Below are 21,891 nucleotides of genomic sequence, written 5' to 3' on the forward strand. Positions count from 1 at the left end.
CACACACACACACACACACACACACACGCACACACACACTCAAATTCACTTTAAATCAATTTTTTTAGCGTTTTTCATTTCATTTTCACAGCCTTGCCCCGGTCGACTGTTGCGCTTCTCTCGTTCTCTCTTTCTGTTTCGCTCACTCTCTCTGCCGCTCTGCCTCGCCGCTCACTGAGTGCCTCTTGCTCTCTTGGTCTCGGACGCGCTCTCTCCCTGTCGCACGTACGCACTCAGTGAAGCAGAAAAATACCATTATTGCATTGGCTCTGGACAACGACTCTCGGCAGGGCTGCCGTGCCAGTGCCAGTGCCAGTGCCAGGAATGCTATATTGGGGGTGGTGCAGTGCTGTGCAGTGCGGGTGCGAGTGCGAGTGCCGTGTGGTGTGGCAAGGAGTGGACGGCGGCGCCTTGGCATGTTTGTTAAGTGAAACCATTTTTCTTTTTATTGCCCGCCTGTAACGCCAGCCGCGACGCTGACAGTGCTGCTCGTTCGCGGTCGCTGCTTCGTTTCTCCTCCTCTTGGCCATGCTGTGGTCTCATTCTATATGTTGCCCGCCTCTTGCTCTTTCTGTGCTTATCATTCTTCTACCCATTCTTCCAGTGCAGATGCACATCTGTACACGGCTTGTCGTGTTTGAATGCGGCTTACGTTCCCACTGCTTGCTTATTTAGTTGCTCTTTTTTTGACCACTTGCCCTTCTTAACTCTTAATTCTAAAATTCAACTTATGTGCACTGCTTATTCAATTCTTTTACCTCGCTCTGCACTGCTTATCCTTTTGCTTTACCACAATTAATCTTGCACTCTTCCACCATCCCACCGCAGTTGTTTGGTTTCTCTTGCAGCACTGCTTACCTTTCCGTTGCTTATGGATGCACTGCTTGACTGCTGCATTCACTCCTTAATGGTTACGTTGTCTCTTGTTCTTTCTTTCGCCATCTTCACTCTCTCTCTCTCTCTCTCTCGGCCTCTGCTCTCTGTCTGCCGCCTTCCGCCTTCCTCTTCCTCTTCTGCCTTCGCCTTTTTCTTCGTTTTGTTATTTCTCGCTTTGTGGCGCACATAAATTTGAACGTTAATGATTTTTGCTTGCAGTCGCGCATGCCACCAGCAACAACAATAACAACAACAACAACAACGCCAGTCAACAGCTGGCCAGCGCAAGTGTTGAAACCAATGTTGTTGTTGCTTTTGTCGCTTCTCCCTCTACTGTTTCTGCTGCTGTTGCTGCTGCTGCTGCAGGTGTCGCGCTTGCCATCTCACTTTTTAGCACAGACAGAAACCCGAGCAGCAGCCAACCGAAAGCAGTGACACTTTTTTGTACTACACCCCCCGCTGTACTGCTGCGCCTTGCGAATGTTGCATGGACACAAACAAAAACACACATATGCATTTATTAAACAAACACAAAGAAGGGCCCGGTCGGGTCGCAGCAGCAGCAGCAGCAGCAGCAGCAGTAACCGTAGTCCGATGTGGCTGTGTCTCTCCATATAATATTTCTCATTTAAACGTCAACTCTGAAGCCTCGTTCATCTCTCTCCCGCTCTCTCACTCGCAAGCACCACCACCACCCAGCACTACCCTTCTCTCTCTATCTCTATCTCTCGGTGTGTGCTCCGTCTCGCTTGCTCGCTGTCAGGCCATCTCTGTCTTGTTCCCACCCAATCCGACTCCGGGCGCGACTCCACAACTCGGAGCGTAATTTTAATTCGAATCAATTTGTTTGTCGCCGCCGCGGCCGCTGCACAGTGGGTCGCCGCCAGAGTCCGGAGAGAGAGCTTGCATTTGGGGGCTAGTATCGTCTGCCAGGATTTACTGGATCCTTACCACGGGCTGCGGGCTGCCACTCAGCTGCTCTTATTTTTTATTGCTATTTTTTTCCGAGTGTGAGCCGCGAGTGCCATGCGAGTGACAACGCGGAGGTGACACTCGCCGTGAATCGAATCGACTTGAATCGATCCCTGCGCAGGATGGACCACCTGATCAAGCAGCTCCAGCTGGCAGCCGCTGCTCGGGCGCAGGCGCAGATCAACAATTCGATGGCGCCACATTCGCCTTCGCATTCGCATCCACATCCACATCCTCATGCGGCATCTGCCTTGAATCTATACGCGGCAGCCGTCAATATGCGTGTGCCCGGTTGGGCACCATTTTTGGTGCTGCCGCCCCACATGACGGACACGGAGACCGAATCCGTGGCCAGCACTTCCTCCTCTTCCTCCGTTTACATGCTACGCCAAATGGCTCTCATGCAGCGGGCCAATGCAGCAGCAGCGGCAGCCGCCTTGCAGCATCAGCAGCCCCAAGATCACGAGTTTCCCATCAAAACGGAGCACCAGGAGCAGACAAGTCTCAACCAAAAGGATCAGCGTACTTGCTCTAGCCAGCGACTGCATATCAATGATGGTAAGTGGAAGCTCCTCTTCATTATCCTTAGCTATCCCGAAGCTACTCGCAGTTGTGGAGTGAAAAACTTAGAGGACTTGCTCAATGAACTCTTGGAATGTGGAGAACATTCTTTATGGAAACAACACAAGATTTGTGCACCTTTTTAACATTCTGCTTGGCTTCGTTGCCTTCCGTTTTGGCCTCGTCTTTCAGTTGGTCTTCAGCGTAACAAAACTTCTTACGCTCCTCCAGGGACATTGAGTTCCACACTGATGTGCCCGCATGGCATTGCTCAGACTAGCTCTTCTCCGGAACTGTCTTGGGATACTTTCCTATGAATTTCTTGTAAGGTGCCAGTGGTGTGGGACTATCAGGCTGCTTTTCCATCTTATGCTTCTCTGAACGATCGCCCATTTTGTGCATCTTTTCGAGCAATAAGCTAACAGGTCGGGGGCTCCCAAAGTCACCAAAATCCTGACTGCAATGGACGCAATTCGACTTTGCTTTGGTATGTAAGAAATTGCTTGAGAGTTTAAAACTAAATACATAGCTATATTTATGGATATTTTATGGGTCTAACTCTTGGTCAACTGGGAAGGTAGAAATGTTTCTTCTGGTGGAATTACCTTCATCTTTCATCCATTTGTATGGATCTTTGTGATAAACTCACTAGAATCAGGCGCAATCCTATCATCGTTACACACTGAATGTTCATAGAGTTCCCCACACACTGCGCACACTCATTCTTTCATTCATTTATTCATTGCATTCATTAACATTCTGTTCAAAATATTTTGCGCATGCAATTTGCTGGAATGTGTTGGTGACCCCCACGGGTCATGGGGGTGGCAACGCACAAACAACAAGTTTTCCCCGGCCGCTACAGCCGCGCACTTTATTCAATTTACCAATAAAATTTCAATCGAATTGCTCTTTTTAATCAATTCACTGCCGCACATACGCAAACACCCACACACCCACACACACACACACACACACACACACGCGAGTGTGTGTACATGCCGAGAAATATTCATGTGTATACAGGAGAGGCAGAACCCATGCATAATTCGTTTTGTTTTTATGTTTTTTGATCAATTTTTAATCAACGAAAACAGCAAACAGGCAGCCAGCCAGCCACAGGCCTCATTTTGGCCCCCACTGACTGTGTGTGTGTGTGTTTGTGTGTGTGTGTGTTGTTGTGGTTGCTGCTTGTTGATTATGCGCGTAATTAAATTTGGCCAGCAATTTCGTGCGTTTTGGCCAAATGTGAAATAGTTTAGAGAGCGACAGACCACAATGAAGGGAGAGATGGGCTGGTGCACCCGGGACCACAGTGAATTTTGGCTATCCGAGAGGCAGGACGAATAGGTTGACAGGCTGGGAATGATACAATACAAATTTGGGCCAGACACAATCGGAAAAGAACACTTTTTATACCGAAGTCAAATCGTTGAATCCTGCAGACTGAACTCCTAGTCATACACAACAGGTAGAACGTCTCGAAACTTCAATTATCATCATTTTGCTGCAGGAATAATTGATGCAACAAAATTTAATTTATTTCATGAGCTGTCACAGATCTTGAAGGAACTAAATTCAGCTGCGGAAGTGCGGGGCAGCTGAAAAGGAAATATGATTTCGGGAAACGGAAAGTGAGAAAATTGGTAAGGGAAGGGAAGGGAAAGGCAAAGGCAAAGAAAAAGGAAAGGAGCAGGTGAAGTCATGTCCCGTCCCGCCCCCACAAACTGTCCTTCTGGCTGCCACTGCGCGCCCTGCCCACTGGCTCTGGTCACGCCCTGCACGGGCAACGCCCACGGACCCTACTTCCCCCCTCCACCCTCCCCCCTCCCAACCCACAGCCCACTCCGCGTTGTTTGAGGCAATTGAACTACTTCTGAGGCGCGTCCAATTCCAAATGGGAAACTCTTCGAATTGGATGTCGGAGTGGTTCGAGGCATCTTGTGCCTCCTCGACGACGGGAAATTAGCTGCCATTAGTCATTTTTATTGTTTTCGGTCGCGGCCCCGAACCAAGCCAGCCAAGAAAAGCAAAAGACCAGAAGACCAGAAGAACTGAGGAACAGCAGCAGCAGCAGCAGCAGAGCAGAGGAAAAACCCGTCGAAATTGGTCAGAGCCAAACAATTTGTAGCAGCAATTTTTCTTTTACCATTTTGTGGGCCCTTAAAAAAAAAGGTCGAACAAGAAGTGAAATGTCTTAATTATTTTTGGTAGCTCACCGCCACAGGGCCTCCCCTCTCTCTCGCTGCTAAACCAGGCCCAAAACATACAATTTTCGTTTACGACATTTTAATTAAGTTTTTCTCATTTTCCTCTCCCTCTCCCTCTCCCTCACCCATTCCCTCTTGCTCTTGCGCTCCTCGTGGAAATTGGGCAAATTAATAAGACTGCCATTGGCACGCCCCGTCAGGTTTTCGGGTTCGAGTTGAGGCTTGGGGGCCCCTCCACCTTCTTTCCACTGATCATCATTCCATCGATGATGAATGAATAGAGGAGCTGATGCTGTGGCTGATGTGGATGTGGATGCTGGGACTGGGAATGGAGCTGGGTCTGATCTGCTCCACTCCGATGGCCGCTCATTAGACAGCCGCTGACCGCGAGCGCTTCTGGTAATTGCCATAATTTCTACGAGTGGAGGAGCTTCTACCTAGGCCATAGATTAATTGTGATTGTGTCGAGTGGAAAATGAAGATGGAAAGATGGAAAGATGGAAAGATGATGCCTGCCTCGATGCTTGATGGAGTCCCTTGCAGCTAATTGGTAACATCGAAAGGCCATGGTATGGGAGAATATTTCCTCGCTTAAAGAATGAAATCTGTGGAAGACTGGAAGCCCCGAAAATCGAAGCGAACCACAGCCAGGGCCCATCAACATCAACGACTAATGGGCCCTTCGCTTCTGAGGAGTCCGAGGAGTCCGAGGAGTCGGAGTTTCCACACAGATTTTCCTCAGCTAATTAATAAAACGCTCAGTGGGCAGCAGTGGCATTAATTGGTCCGATCGTCGGGGGCCACAAATGAGGTTTTGACGAGCGTTTTTGGCTCGTTTGTCGTTTCTCTTTGGTCTCGGGAAATGATAATTATTTAAGTGGCTCTCATTTAGGCGCTTGCCAAAAAAATATTAAGAAGAACACAAAACAGAAATGAAGGCAAACGCCCCCATACCCCCCACCCCGTGCAGCCTACATCCTTCTTGGCATTTGCATTCCCATTTGCATAATTTATGAGGGCGACAACCCTGGGCCCGGGGCCTCATAAATCCCAGTAAATCGCAGTTGGATGGCAGACGGCCAGCCAAAAACCAGCAAATTCGAAGGCAACAATCTGTTTTTTTTTTCTAGGGCGGCGATGGAATGCATTTTGGCAGCTCCCTTAATTTCCCTCATCCCTTCCGGCCCCCACACTCCTCCATTCCTGCCTTGGCCACTGGCTGCTCCGCCCACCAGTTAGCTAATAAAAATCAAAAGGCGTTTTGTTCTCTAAACTTAAATTGAAAAGGCCCGAGTGCCGAGTCCCCAGGTCCTTGGTCCTTCCCCTTCCTACACGTAAAACAAAAGGATAAACACTTCAAGGGGCGGATTTGGCTTAGTCCTGTGCCCCCCCGCTCCCCCTCCCGCGTTACACTCGTTCCGCGGACTTGGCAGCCTGTACCCGTTGTACCGTTGTACCGTTGTACCGTTCTTGTGTTGCTGAATTACCGTTTAGCACAAAGATGGCGGCGCTTGATAAGCAAAAACAACAACAGCAAATAAATGTTGCTCAAAATAAAAAGCACACAAAAAAGCAGAGAACACAGCCACAAAATGATGGTGGGGTGGGGGGGGTGCGGCCTACAGGGTATTCAAGTAGCGGGTGTTTCCCCATCCCCATCCCCATCCGTATTTTATTTTATTTTTTGCTGTTTTTTGTTGGGTACTTGACTCGATTTTGTTTTGTTTTTTTTTTTTGTTTTGTGTCTCGTTTTTGTGGCCATTTACAGTTTTGAGGCGTAATTTTTCTTAAATACCATTACAAGTGCCACGCCCCAAGTGCCACTCGTTGCGGTGTCCCCTGCCACAAATCCTCCACAAATTGGACAACTCGTTTTAGATTAGCAAATTGCGGGCAGACGTCGGCCAAAAATAACGAAATAAAGGCACACAAATGCCTCGAATTTATTAGCTCCGAAGTGGGTTTTGCGTTTGCATTTGGGTTTGGGCTTGCCCACTTATTATTTAATAAATGCTGGGCCAGGACTAGTCGAATCAGTCAGACCCCAGCTCCAGCCATCCGCCAGCAATCTGTGTCGACAAGTGTCGGGAAATCAAGGCAATTACATGACCCACCATGGAGCTGGGGGGGAGGCATAACAATAACACCCTCTGGAAGACGAGGAAAAACGCTAAGCAGAGAAAAGCCGCAGGCACGTAGAATCGAGCGTTTTACCGCAAAAGCTTAGCTTGGCCCAACACCCAGCCCCGGGGGGGGGTGGTGAGTCTCTGCCCCCCAGCCACACACGTTTCGATTTTTATGCCATCTCCATGGACCGAGCCAAAGCAAAGCCTCCTCCAGTCCGCTCCGCAACGACATGAGAATTATGTAAAACTTAAGTAAAAGATGAGCTCGTCAAGAATTATGACACCCCAGGGACCAAGCCCAAGGATACGTGTGTGTGTGTGTGTGTTGGTGTGTTGGTGTGTGTGTGTGTGTGCAGTGGAACAACCACCCCCAAAAGCAATATCAAATGTGAAAAGAGAAAGGAATACACAGAGAGATGGAGACAGAGCATAGAGCGAGAGGATGCCTGCAGATGCTTGAACAAGACGAAATTTGAATATACTTTTTCCATGTACAAGGATATACATATATCATCAGGATATTCACATATGCTATAATCCATTCACCCGAACTCCGCATCCATTCCATAGTAAAAGAACCCCAATTGGGGTTGGGGGTTAGGGGTTAGGGTATGGCAGAGGCCAAAACCAAATCTGTTGACCAAACAACAAACATGAGAAGCATTTAAGTGGCAGCAACACACACACACACACACATGGATACATGCACATACATATGTATAGAGCTCCCTGATCCCCAGTGAAAGCCAACCCCCAACCCCTTGTGGCACTACCCCTAACGCTTGTTGTGGGTCTCGTAAATGCCTCATGTGCGTTTATATTGAAACAGATTGCTCTGCCATTCTATGCCTTCACTTCCCCTTCATTCCGCTCCGTTCCATTCCATTCTATTCCCGCATACTGGGGCGGTACAGGTACAGTGAAAACTTTGCACTTTTTAATGAACCGTTTCCAGCGTGGATTTGAGAGCGAATAGTAGGAAAATTATATTTTCTATACTCCAAATTGTTGCTCAACGAAACTCTTGGCATTTATGTTCGCTCAAAGGAGCTTTTACTGTGCTTGTGCCTGTGTTTGTGTGTGTGTGTGTGTGTGTGTCTGTCGCCTGCCTGTTTCGTTGTCCTTTGTGAAATTGTTGCGGTTTGCAATTTGCTGCAAATGGCACTCAGCCAGAGTCAGGGGCAGGACAAGAGCTACGCTTCCGTTTTCGATACAGACCACCGACTCTGACTCTGACTCTGACTCTGACTCCGAGTACGGGTCTGCCCCCCCCGCTTGCCTTGTCTGGGGCAAAGACAACGACAACGACAACGACAACGATGGCGGCCATGTTGGGCGGCTCTCCATGATGCGTTCCCCATGCCTCGTCCGTGCCCGTGTCCATGTCCTGGCTGTGTGGTGCGTGCCTGACTGCGTACGTGCGTGTGACGCGCATCAACCACCAGCAACAGAAACAGCCAACAGAAAACATCAATAGAAACAGCAGCAGGTAGTGGCCAAGGAGGAGCAGCAGGAGCGGGAGCAGGAGCAGGAGCAGGAACAGGACGAGCAATTGCCTACCCTGGCAACGCCCCCGCTTGTCTGACCCCAACCTGCCAGCCCACCCACCCAGCACACCAACAACAACAGCAGGAAAAGCTGTGGTAGGGGGGAACGGAGAAACAACACAGGGAAAAAGAAAAGCCGCACGACACTTCCACTGCCGCTGCCACTTCCACTTCCATTTCTCGGGGCTAATACAATTTATACACTTGGCTTGGCGTCGTTTCGGTTTGGCTCAGTGCCATCGCCCGTGGGTGGGGGGAGGAGTGGGAGTCCTGTTTGGCAGGACTCGTGCTCTAGTGGCCCTTCTCTCGCTCTTTCTCTCTCCTTGGCCAGGGCTCTGATTGTCAGCCAGTTTTACGGTTGGATCAATGTATATACCATTACTCCCACAAACACACACACACAACGTGACAAAGAGAGAGAAAGAGAGAGAGAGAGAGAGAGAGAGACAAGCACAGTGGGGCATTTATCCTTGTTATGCTACCGCTCTGTCTATCACGACAACCTACCACCCACCCCACTCTCTCCATCCTCCTCTTTCACTCTCTTTTGGCCACTTCCTAAGCGCCTTTCTCGTTGAATTTCGTTTGCAAATTGGAAATGTTTGTGTTATTCATATGTATGGGTATTTGGAGCTGCACATGTTAGTCGCTGATAGGCCCACAATGTACGCCTCATTATACAACATAATTCTAATAGCTAATATTTTCCACAGATTTAATTACTTTTCCACAACTTCGTATGAGCAGAATAGCTCACTAAAATAAAAGAGTGTTTTGTGGTAAAAAAGATCTTTTCAAGATCTATATTTAAGGAGAAGAATGACTCTTCAAGAGATATTCCCCAGAAGATGAAACTCCTTTAAGACTGGAGATTTAAAATCCCTTAAATAATTCATTAAGAAGTATTCGTTAGTCGATTGCCTTGTGTTCATTGCTCAATGTTGTTGCTTTAGTCGCAATATTTCTTGTATCCAACGTCGACATTTGCCGCGTTCCGCTCGTTGGCTGTGCCCCATACCTATGCCCATTGCAATCCCTGCGCCACCTCGAGCTCCACCTCAGTCTTCTGTCCCTTCCGACGCCACCTCCTCTACGCCCCAACAGTGTTTCCCGCTGTCGTTGTATCTAATAAACCTTAAATGAAGGCAATATTGTGGGGTTGTTTTGGGTTAATATTGAAACGATAAAATTGAATTGAGCCGCATGCCCGAGACGGTGACGGAGACGGTGGCAAGAGTGGGAGCGGGAACGGGAGGTGCGGCAGACGTCCCTGAAAGTTTTCCCCATTCTTGTTGTTCTTATTTGCTTTGCTTTGCTTTGCTTTGCTTTGCTTTGCTTTGGTTTCTGGTTTCTGCTTTACTTTTGCTTTCCCTCTTCGTTCTGTTGGTTCGCTTTGGGCTTTGGTTTTCTGTGAGTCGTAATGACACTTTTAGCTGACTTTGAGGCCATTTTCCCCCCCATATGTCTGGTGTGCCCGTGTGTGTTGGTGTTCATTTCCGTTTCCGTTCGTGCTGCTCCGGCTGGCCTGTTTATTTCTTTAGTGAGTCGATGCGGTTTTTAATCAATTTTGGAAACGATTTCGGGTTCGGTTCGGTTCTGGCATTCCCCATGATTACACTTTATTTGTGTTAGGGGGCAGACGTGCGTGTCTAAGAGGGGGCAGTGTCAGAATATCGGGTGGGCACAGATTTCCGTACAAGTATACAAGGGGAAAAATATATTTTGGGACCTCATCCCGCTTTCGCTCTCTCTGTGTCCTGGTCATAGCTTTTAGCATAGATGGATCATACATTTTCTTGATGATATTTAAGGATCGACAAAGCTTTGTTCAATGAAAATAATCGGAATACAATGGCAGCCCTATTTTATAGGATGGCAGCCCAAACGCCCGAGACCTTTTCATACCGTTAACCAGACGTAAGTCAAGTAGAGAAGAGGAGATGGACAACGTTTAGGGGCAGGGACGTGGGCAGCAAACATCTGCCATCCTACTCTTCCTCTCCTTCGACGCCCACACCCCTGGCTGCCATTGCCTTATGCTACGCTCCTTCTCACCTACATCTCCTCCTTTCCTTTAGTTGTCCTGCAAGTTTTTTGTGTGCAAAATGCCGTCGGCGATTCGCGCGCTCTGCTCTCTGGCTCTGGCGGCAGCTGCGACTTTTCCGCTTAACATGCGCTCAACATGTTGTTGTTGCCGCTGCTGTGTCTGCTTCTGCTGTTGCTGTTGCGTTTTTTTTTATTAATTGAAAAGTTAATTAAAGGTGATAAAAATTATACATGCCACCGATTTTCGCGCTGCAGGCGTTCAACAGGGACAGGCGGCAGCAGTGGCCGTGGCAGCAACAAAACACGTTTCAATTACACGCACACACACACATGCACACACTCACCTGCTCTGCTCTGCTCTGCTCTGCTCTGCCATTTACAACAAGTTGCCAACGCAAGCCTCTCTCAATCTCTCTCTCTCTCTCTCTCTCTCGTGCACTCGGCTTGCTATCACCTCTGCCGGTTGCGAGTTTCAAATGACCCGACGTCTCAGTCGCCGTCAGCGTTGCGTCGCAGTCGTTATAGTTTGTGCATTCTCCAGGTATATTCAAGGTATTTGCGTGTAAGGTGAGAGGCATTGCGAGCACTCAGACTGCACACACAATGTGCAACTGTATTTTCAGAGCACTCGCCGGCATGGGCCCCACCTTTCGCAGCCATGCACACTGTGCCAGCAGAACGAAAACGAAAAGCAATGAGATGATGATGATGATGGGGGATGGGTTATGTGATATCGATGGAGGGGCGAGCGAGAGGCACTACGGCAAGTTAATTAAATCCTCATGTATTAATCACGGCACCTACATACCTCCGCCAGCACTCTCCCTGGCAACACGCTCTCTCGCTCTCATTCACTCTCTCCTCTCGCGCTCTATTAATCGCCATAGCCCGAAACTCGTTGTGTGCTGCCGCCGCCGCCTCATCATCCTGTAGGGGCCCCCGCCACCCTAACACTCCCCGCCAGACAACCAAAGGGGCTCTCTCTCTCTCCCTCTCACTCACATTGTCGCTGCCATTGTGAGCTCTGCGCTTGCGTGATTCTGATGGCAAATTAATTCCTTGGTAATTTGTTTTGATGTGATGTGCGACTTGAAATTGATTGAGATTGTGTTGTTGTTGTTTCTGTTGTTTTTGTTGTTTTTGTTGTTGCCGAGAATTCATTAAAAGCAGCAGCAGAAATCAATTTTTATGCGCGCTCTTGCTTCTTCTTGTTCTGCTTATTCCACTACTTTTGCCATTTCTGCTTTGTTTCTTTTTTGGGTTTGCTTCACTCCTTGGGATTGGATTGGATTTGATTTGTATACCCTCGCTAACAGAGTATTTTCTCTTTGACTAGCGCTACTAACCAATAAACCAAAGTGTCTACCAATCGGTTCCTACACAATGATATTGAATGCTAATCAATGTGTTTTTCATTGGAGAACTCAAATTTCATCGAATACAATATTTCTTTTGAATATATTTTAGATTTAAAAAAACAATAGAGGAAACTCCAAAATTCAGTCCAATTAATTAGGTATTCATAACATTCTCTACATTTAAAATGCAAGTTTAAAATATATTTACAACTTAATAATTCTTATAGAAAGGGTATCAATGGTATAGACTCAACGAGGCAGGGCTTTCCAACTGCTCTTCCAAATTATCTGATTATGATTATGATTGCTGTTTTTGTTGTTCTCTTTCTGTTGTTTCTGTTGGTAGGCACGCATAAATCATAAGCCCCTCTGGAGCCCAGACATACATAACTTTCAATTAATAAACTATTGTTTGTATTAATAGAATTTTGTGTGTTTTTTTTGCTCGCTGGCCTGCTGCTGCCTCGTGAAATTGGATTTGTTTGCTCAATTAACTATGCACACAAAAATAAATTGTCAACTGCTGAAGACCGAAACATTGGTTGCCCTTCTAATCTCCATTGCACTATTTAAGCTCTTTTCTGATCGGTCCTCATCATTTGCACCTGCAGCACACACACACACACACACACACACACACACATAGAGATACAACACAGACAGACAGACAACACAGAAGAAACCACGCCCATTGCCCCAACATCTCGGGGGAGACTGAAGACTGAAGACTGAAGACTTCGCTTCGTAATCAAATTAAGTAAATTACAAGCTCTCAAATGTGCAAGACTCGTGTTTTACCAGGCTAATAACTGCCGAAAACGGCAGAGAGCGAGAATCGAGCGAAACAAAAGTGGAGTGGGGATGGAGATGTGCATGATGCCAGTTGCAAGATCCGAGAATCCAGTATCCAGAATCCAAGTGATTGCCTTGATGCCTGATCCCCTGCTTAGAGCTGGAACCCCCCAACCACTGAATGCGAAAGCCCAGACAACTTAAGAACTCAATTTGAGGCTGGGCCTCCTCCTGGCCTCACCTTGCCTCTCCTTCTCTCCTTCTCTCCTTCTCTCCTTCTCTCTTTTGCTCTGACTGCCGCTCTCCAGGCCAGCCTGAGCCCACATCTGTCGTGTGCTGCTCTGGCTCTCCGCTGGGGCCTGATCTTTGCCGCGCTTCCTTTCTAAATTGATTTTGAAAACAAAATGATCGTAAATTCTGATCGTCTTTGCAGCCTCTGCAAATTACTAAAGCTTTCCTTCAGGTTCCTCCAGTTCCTCCCGACAGATCCCCATGGGATCCGCCCCGAATCTCTGCCAAAGTGGTTGTTCTTGTTGTTGTTGTTGTAGCTGGAACTGGGGCCCCTTGCTGTTTGCTGTTATTCTGTTGGCTGGCTCTTTTATGTGCCTTGATTGAGTTGTCATATTTTATTACCGAAAATTTTAGACAACGTTGCAACGTTGCTCCCAATACGTTAACTTCCTCTCAAAAAAATAAAAGTGTCTTTTGGCGTCTCAGTGTGTGCTTTAACACCTGTGTTGGTGAACTGCTCATGTGGATGGGTGTGTGTGTGTGTATGTGATATTCAGGTGATAATATGCCCGCCATTTTCGTAATGGAAAGTAATTATTGTTTGCGGCAACGAATTACAGTAATCGTCATAAAATGTTTCCCCATGACTGCCTACAGCGAGAGAGCGCTGCCAGAGAGCGGACAAAGCGGACACCAGCACAGAAAACAACCGACAATCAGCGGCAGTAAACAGCACAAAAGAAGGAGGAAGAAGCCACAGACAGACAGAGATACAGCAAGAGAGAGAGAGAGAGAGAGAGAGAGCGAGAGATCGCCACCGACGGCTCAGCGGCAGCCGTGGTAGTACGTTGCGCCCTCCTATAATCAAGGGAAATAACATTTTCAAGCAGCGTTAAAACTAACATTAATTATGTCCGAAACGAACAAAACGATCGGTCCATCGGTGGAGGAGGAAGCAAAAGCAGACAAAAGGAAAGGTAACGACGCAAAGGGATTGGGGAATGAGGAAGGAGGAAGAGCCATAGCGAGGCGAAGAAAGGAGACATTGCAAAAGATACTGAAAGAAATACTGAGATCAATAGAAAGTATCAACGGCTACTCTGTTCCAATGTCCCATAAGCGAAAGGCAACAATCTGTGTGAGTGGTATGGAACAGATGGAGTGCTTTCAGCTGTTCCAATCCTCACTAGTTGGCTCTTAGTTTGGCTTGACGTTAAGGTGAGAACTCTATAAACTTGTTTGAAATGGATTGAAATGGAGACGGCGTCCGAGAGGTGCTTCAATGCCACCAAGAGGGCAAACAGAGGAACTAAAGTTTATTCCTTAAACGCTATTTTGCAATACCGAAAGAAAAGAACCCAAAAACGATAGACAGAGAGAGAGAGAGTGCATGAGGTTTCTGTGGCGCCCCTTGGCATGCGGATCTCCGATAGATAGAACGAGCAACAAAGAAAGGGAACTGGAAAGGAAGACACTGGCAACACTCGGGCCCCTGTCCAGAGTTACGCCCCAGAGCCCCAGTCCCAGCCGCAGCCGCAGCCGCAGCCCCAGCCCCAGACGTAGGCGCAACGAATCCTCGCACAATCCCCACTCCAGCTAGTCCCCCTACCAGCATAACCGATCCTAACCGAACCGAACCGAACCGAACTGAACCTCGCCTAACCACAACCGAAACTGTAGGAAGGAACGAACGAAACGACGTTAATAAGAAATTAATGTCTTGATCATTTTCGATCGTTATGTAAATCAATCAGGCAAATTATAGCTCAGGGGCTTGCCACAATAATTAGACCCTATTCGTAATAATGCGCCACAACGGGCAGAGAGACAGAGAGAGAGAGATACTGATACATGGAAAGAGATAGATACACAGAGAGAGAGAGAGAGAGAGAGAGAGAGATGGAGAGAGAGAGAGTGGAGGAAGATCCTCTATGGCGTGCAGACGCTGACGCGCCCCTCGTCGCTTGGCAAAAATAAAGAAAAATGAAGAGAAAACAGGAACGAGGTAAAAAATGTGGCATGCAACGCCTTGATGTCTTCTTCGACTCTTTTGCCAGAAAGAGAGAGACCCCAGACCCCAGACCCCAGAGCCCAGAGCCCACAACCAAGGCACGGACCGAGGCCGAGGCCGAGGCCGAGGCGACGTCTTCATTAAAACAACAAAACATTTATGCGCCGCTTTGGCATGTCGATCGGAGCTGGTAGATCGTTTGAGGAGAGCATTTCGTCATGGCCAAGCACTTGAGGCACAAAGCTGGTTGCAACAGGCAGGAGGCATGAAGCATGAGGCATGAGGCATGAGGCATCAGGCATGAGGCATCAGGCAGGTTGCAGGAGGCAACTGGCAACATCGTAACAAGATGCGTAAAAATTATTGATTTTCTTTGACTTGATTGTTGTTGGCTATCAAAATTTAATCATAACATGCACAAGAACACGAGACGTGCCACAAGAGGCAGCAACAGGTACGTGGCAGGGGGCATGAGGTACGGGGCATGTATCTGGCGATCGGCTAGCATGTTGCCAAGTTAACCACTTCCACTTCCACTTGAATTTTCAATTTTGCATCGCAACAGCGGCAAAGTAATTTGCCGCGTTGACGTGCCTGGCGTGGCAGATGAGCAATGACCCAAGAATGGACCCTGGCCCCAAAGCCCAAAGCCCCAACCCCAGTCCCAGCCCAAAACCCGATCGACCACAGAGAGGGAGAGAGTGTGTGTGAGCTGTGTGTGTGTGAGCTGTGTGTGTGTGTGTGTGTGTGTATCGTTGGAGCGAACGCTCGTCGTGTCGATCAATTCAGTTTAATGCAAACAACTCATATAAATTCATATGCCCCGACTGCGTTGCAACTGTTGCAGAACAGCCGGAGCGACGAGCAAAGTGCAAAGAAATTCATTAAATTAAGTGCCACACATTTGTGGCCCACTGTGCCGTGCCACACGATGCCTCCTGCAGCAGGGCACCGATACCCATCCGATTGCGGTTATTATTGCACTCACCCCAAGGAACTGCAAACTGCAAACTGCAAACTGCAAACTGGATACCTGAACAAATTACTAGGAGCACCCGTAATGAGCATTGTTCTGGGTGTCTTTGGTAATAGTTTTCCCCCCATAGAAACGATAATTATGGCAGGGTTTTATTGAGCAGAAAAGGGGAAAAAGCCCACAAAGGACAGATCCCAGACAGCTATGAAAGGGAATTGCCTCATTTTTGTTACAATGTTTTTTAGATACAATTTAAATGGGTTCTAGTAGTTTTCTTTTTATACAAAATTCACTCTCCTGTAAGTGATATCTTGCCCCCTTTTACCCCTCTCTGTCATAGCTCAGCTTCCCACGTTTCCTCTTTTAACACACAATTTAACACACTCCAACACGATTCCACAGTGTTAAGCTGCGTCAAAATCTGGGAAACTTGGACCATCCATCAATGGGCCCAAATTGAAACGCCTTTGACAGCCACTGAAAAGTGTCCAGCAAAAAAAAAAAAAAAAAGGGTTTAAAAAAATAAACGCTAGAAACAAAAAAAAACACACAACCCAAAGAGCTGGCCGTAGAAAAGCGCTGTGTCAGGGGCGCGAGTGTGTCTGACTTTATGGTTAATTTTCGGGTCTATTTTTTTTTTTTTTGTATTGAAGAGTTCCTGGGGGTTGACTTTGGCAGCAGGAGGGTCACATAATTAGCAGCCCTAATAGTGTATGTGGCCTCACGTCCCACTTTTTTGTTCCAACTGATGTTCCCTGTTTTTTTGTTGTTGTTAACTTTTGGGTGTTTTATTTGCATTTTGCATTTTTTTGTGCGTGTATTTCGTGTGAGAGCGCAGTCGTCCTGCAGCAAATGGCAAATCAAATCATGTGACAAGCTTCTAATGAACCTCAGAAGGTGCCTGGCATTCTGTGTCGCATCCCCCCCCCCCCCTGCCATGGCCATGCCCATTCCCATTCCCATCCTGACATTTGTGTGGCCTATAAATGCTAATGAGGCTCAGCCCCTCACATTTTTTGTGTTGTATTTTATTTGATTATATTTTTTTCTTGGCTTGGCTGCTGCTGCCAGTTTCAATCTAAATTTTTTATAGATTTTTACGGGCATTTTTTGGGTAATTTTTTGTGGGTCGTTTGGAGGTGGAAAGTGCCAGGGCCACGGGTCGTGTCGGGTCGGGTCGGATCGGTCCAGATTTGATGCGGCGCTCAACGTTATGGCTGCGCCAGTGGCAGTGGCAGTGCTAGTCCCTTTGCTGATGTCCTTGTGCTCATCATCATCGTCCCGAGGGCCTCCTTCCTTCTCTCTCTCTCTCTCTCTCTGCTCATCTGCGTGTGCATTTTGTTCCACTTGAGTTTGTTTGTTTAACGACCTTTGAAATTAGGCAAAACTAAGGGCCAAAAGGATGTCCTAGGCTGCCTCTTTGGACAGCAGCTCCTGGGGTTGGGCTTGGGGGTTGGACAGCAGCTACAGTGGCAGAGATTAGTGAGCAGACAACAAACAATTTATACAGTTTATATGCAAATGTTGTTGTCGATCGTCTACCGTCTACCGTCTACCGTCTCTGAGACTGAGACTGAGATTCTGATTTAGATTCAAATTCTGTTTGAGGGCGAATGCCGAGTCCCTGTTTGCACATTTGCTGGCCTAATTAAAATTGGGTTAATGTTTTTAATTAGCCAACAAAGGGAAGAGCAACAAAACAGCTATGAAATTGACAGAGGGATGAATTTGATTACCAACAGATGAGTTTTACTTGCACATATTTATGTGTACTCCTGTTTTGCCATGAATTATTCACAGATTTTATTCAATTGTTCAGATTTTGTTGGTTTATTCTTAAAGATTTCCAATAAATAGAACTACTTACATATCACTTAAATGACCAATCGCCAAATCAATTCTGCCCTTGAGGAAGTCAACTTTTCGAACAATAGATTGGAGCAGAGTGTATGCCAAATGCCTTTACTATTTATTATCTGCTACTCATATCGATTTCGGGAACCCATTCCCATTCCCACTCCCAACTCTTTCGTACAACTCGTTTAAACCCCTAAACCCAGTCGGGGTGTATGAGTGTTGTCCATGGATTTCCAGTTCCAGTTGGGAATCTTCGTGGCAAATTAGGCAAGACAAACCCCCAGAAGTCAAATGTTGCTGCACTGCATAACTATGCCACAACCCACCGTTCTGCCCCTGCCCCTGCCCCTGCCCCTAGCCCTGCCCCTGCTGCTGCTGGTCTAACAAGACGAAAGTCGAGAGTCGAGAGTCGAGAGTCGAGAGTCAGAAAGTCAACAAAAACCATAATTCAGATAATTTTATTTATAACACCCTTGAGGAATTATATTTTATTTACTCTTTCAAGTGTGATGATGAGGCCGCTGAGGCAGGGGCAGGGGCACAACCAGGGGGCACGGACAACCGAGGCATTGTTGCTTTGTTGCTCCGATACGAAGGATATATAGCCGAAACACAGAGAGAGTTCTTGTCAGAGGCAGGGACACGGACAGGGACAGAGACAGGGACCTGCCCCCTTTTTTGGTTGTTTGTTTGCTGAACTTGTTCGCTGAACTCTATAAAATGTCTGATTGAGGGGTTGAACATCCCAGAGACTATAACTCTGTCCGTCTGTCCGTCTGTCCGCTGTCCGTCTGGCACTCTCTCTCTCTCTCTCTCTGGCTCTTCCCTTTCTTCGATTTGCTAGCAGATGTGTTTGTAAATTGTCAAAATCTGTGTGCATTTCATATGCGAGTATGAAAATCACGTACTCCAAGGGGACTGTGTTGCTTCCTCTGGGTGGCCATACAGGGGGGGGGGGGGGGACCACAACTGACTTTCCAAGGCGGCGCCACCCGCTGTGCCTGAATGATGTTGCGCCTGTGGTGGTTGCGGTCTGCGGTTAGCCTTCGTCTCTGCCCCACCTAATTGGCTAGTCCGCAGAAATTTTTGCAATTAAATTTCACTTAAAATTGCAACTCCCTGTAAACGGAGCAAAAGCCCCCCCCACTGTGGGGAGGGGAGCAGCCAGTAGGGGCTGTAATTTACTTCCGCAAATGAAGCTTTAAACATATCCGAGAACACACAGCCAGAGAGAGGGAGAGCCCACCCACCACTTCCTAATTGTGAAAACCAATTTGCGCCGCTATAAATTAGAAAGACAAACGACGGAGCTCTACCCAGCAATGTCTATGTCTGTGTCTGTGTCTGTGTCTGTGGTGCCATATGATATGGTGCACCATTAGGCAGTCGGAGGCGTGGCCACTCGGTTCCTGTGCTCCGTTCCTTTGCTCCGCTTCTGGCGCTGCCTGCCTCGTTTTGGGTGCCGTTTGCATATCTTGGAAATTTGCATAAATAGACTTTAATTGTTTGCAATTATAAAACGAGACCGAAACGTCCCCCGACACATGCCCTGGCCACGCCCCCTTCCTTAGGGGGTTCTACTGCACCTCCCGCTCAGCGCTTAGCAAGTCAATTATGCCCGCCCGGCACCGCCTCGCTTCCGATCTAATCTATTTGTACCTTGCCCCCAATTGCAGGCCAGGAGGAGCAGGACGAGACGGCCAGCGAGGAGAGCAGCAATGCACGCCGCGAACACGAAACCGAAACCGAAACCGAAACCGAATCCAATCCCAATGCCAATCCTCAAGCCAGTCCGGATGCAGAGGCAGAGGCCGAGGCCGAGGCCGATGGTGATGGTGATGCCTCGAAGCGGCGACGTTGCCGCACCAACTTCAGCTCGTGGCAGCTGGAGGAGCTGGAGCGAGCCTTCCTCAGCAGCCACTATCCGGATATATTTATGCGCGAGTCGCTGGCCATGCGACTGCACCTCAAGGAGGGACGAATAGCGGTGAGTCTAGAGATTTCTGTCTCCATATATATGCCTCACATATCCATGCCCATTCAGTTGGAGTCTTCTGCATGCCTATTGCTGTTTGGGCTTTGCGTGATGGCATTGTAAAACAATTTGGATGGCAACTGGAACTCAATTACTCAATAAAACCAATTACCTGACTATTTTTATTCATTATAATTCATTTTATTTCATTTGCAATTGCGTTTCGTGTCGCTTGTTGTTGTAATGATTTCAATTGGATTCATTCGGAGAGACCAAAGGCAGAGCCAGAGCCAGAGCCGAAGCCGAAGCCAGAGACGAAGCCGCAGCCTAACCCTTGCCTGCCTTGCCGGTACTCCATTCCATTCCAGTTCATTCCCCCTGCACTCCATTCCATTCCATTCCATTCCATGGCTGACTTTGCATGTCAGTCGTGTGATTATCGTTGGTCTTTGTCTCCATCTCTGTCTCTCTCTCTCTCTCTTTCTCTCTCTCAAAGTGAGTGGGACATTTGGCTACGCTTTTTTGTCTGAAATTGTTTCTTGACATGACATATCAATTTGTCAATGCGAACGACAAGACAACACAAGACAAGACAAGACAAGACAGCGACAGTCAGTCAGTTCCGACAGTCAGTACGTTACCCCACCCCTTGGCCCCTCTCAGGTGGGGTGGGCGCTGCACAGGGTGCACATGGTGCAGAGCTCGGGCCGTGTGCATTGCATGCCGCTGTTCAAAAACAATTTGTTGCACATTAAAAAAGTGCACAATGCATGCAAATGACTTCAAATTGCCACACACACACACACACACACACACAGAGAGAGAGAGAGAGCGAGAGAGAGACAGAAATTTGAATGGTTGTCAACGCCATGCGACACACACATAACGCCCACGGGCCACGGCCCATGGATCAGCAGCCAGCAAGCAGTGCCCCCCCGCCCCCCTCCCAGAGCCCCGTTACGCTTGAGTCTACCCACAAACTGCATGTCAATTAGCGACGCCATCTTGTTCGACAAGCCAAAGCCTCCAACATCATCATCATCATCATCATCATCAGCATCGGTATTGTCTCGGAACTATTGTCTCGTTTGCCCTTGGCACTGGCTGGCTAATCATTCGAATGCTGTTATGAAAAACACCCAAAAACAGCCAATCATCCAAATCGAGTGATGATTAGTGGCCAGAAGATCACTCAATAATACTTGCAGGCTTCACTTTAAGCCAACAAAAGGATATCCACGACCCAGCTGCAATGCCAAGCAGTTCCGCGTTCAGTCACCCCCTTATGGCCTTCAAATCGGTCCAGAAAGTTGCTTCAACTTTTTGAACATCTCTCCTGCTTATTCCTGCCTCTGCTAGCTGCTAATCCCAATTGCCTCATTTTGTATTGCAGGTCTGGTTTCAGAATCGTCGCGCCAAGTGGCGCAAGAAGGAGCACACTAAGAAGGGTCCCGGTCGACCGGCGCACAATGCACAGCCGCAGAGCTGCAGCGGTGCACCCATTCCGCTGTCCGAGCTGAGGGCCAGAGAGCGGTGAGCACAGAACCAGAAACAAAACCGAACACTGAACAGAATCTGATGCAATTCTCTATCGATCAGGGCGCAGCGGTGCAAGCGAATGGGAAAGTCGATTGAGCGGCAGGCGCGCAAGCTGCGACTCAAGGGAATCGAAGTGAATATGGAGCGCTTGAGGGCGGACTACTTGGCGGCCCACAAGGACGATTGGCAGCAGCTGGAACTGGAACTGGAACTGGAACTGGGATTACCCCAGCATAGCTACGAGCACGAGAATAATGATGATGATGATGAGGAGCAGGACCATGACGATGAGCTGCCCATCGATGTGGTGAGCGTGGGCGACAGTCAGGACAACTCGTACAGCTCCTCGAGAACCTACCCAAGGAGCATCGGCAGCGAGCCCGACGATCCCCGTAGCCGTGTGACGATCAAACTGGAGACACCACCAAAGGTGCCCCCACCCTCCCAGCACAAGAGTCTCTACAATTCCCCCTTCAGCATTGAGTCCTTGCTGGGCACATAACGAATGTCCTTATCGATGTTAGCATTACGAGTAGCAAATGACGCAAATAGATTTGGATTTGGTGACCAACTAAAGACTTAAGTACACAAGTTCCCCGCCTCGTTTTATTTTGGGGGCTAAGAATGCGAATGTGAATGGGAATGGGAATGGGAATGTGAGTGCCAGTTTGAGTACGCATATTCGTATGCATTTTAATTTGCAGCAAAGTGCCCGCCGGGCCCTGTCCCTGTCACGCCAGCGACAAGCTGCAAGCTGAAGAGAGACAGATAGACCAGCAGCAGATGAGACACAAGCAGCAGCAGCAGGAGGCGG

General features: G+C 48.0%; 1 protein-coding gene across 1 annotated transcript; it reads left to right on the top strand.

Moving 5' to 3' along the window:
* Positions 1–1,468: 1,468 nt before the first annotated feature.
* Positions 1,469–21,667, top strand: LOC117580815 (homeobox protein unc-4). The gene is made up of 4 exons (XM_034267533.1): positions 1,469–2,406; positions 19,240–19,550; positions 20,932–21,071; positions 21,138–21,667. Exons 1-4 carry the CDS (start codon positions 1,971–1,973, stop codon positions 21,577–21,579), a joined length of 1,329 nt encoding a protein of 442 aa, XP_034123424.1. The 5' UTR covers positions 1,469–1,970; the 3' UTR covers positions 21,580–21,667.
* The last annotated feature ends 224 nt before the right edge of the window (positions 21,668–21,891 follow it).

The sequence above is a fragment of the Drosophila guanche genome, unplaced genomic scaffold (assembly GCF_900245975.1).
Source record: "Drosophila guanche unplaced genomic scaffold, DGUA_6, whole genome shotgun sequence".
Taxonomy (NCBI): domain Eukaryota; kingdom Metazoa; phylum Arthropoda; class Insecta; order Diptera; family Drosophilidae; genus Drosophila; species Drosophila guanche.

What these genes read in the sequence shown, in the direction of transcription:
- LOC117580815 (XM_034267533.1), top strand. Translation starts at nt 1,971, where the DNA reads ATGGACCACCTGATCAAGCAGCTCCAGCTGGCAGCCGCTGCTCGGGCG. An exon ending in GCGACTGCATATCAATGATG is followed by an intron (nt 2,407 to 19,239) that starts GTAAGTGGAAGC and finishes CCCCAATTGCAG; the next exon opens with GCCAGGAGGAGCAGGACGAG. An exon ending in TCAAGGAGGGACGAATAGCG is followed by an intron (nt 19,551 to 20,931) that starts GTGAGTCTAGAG and finishes TTTGTATTGCAG; the next exon opens with GTCTGGTTTCAGAATCGTCG.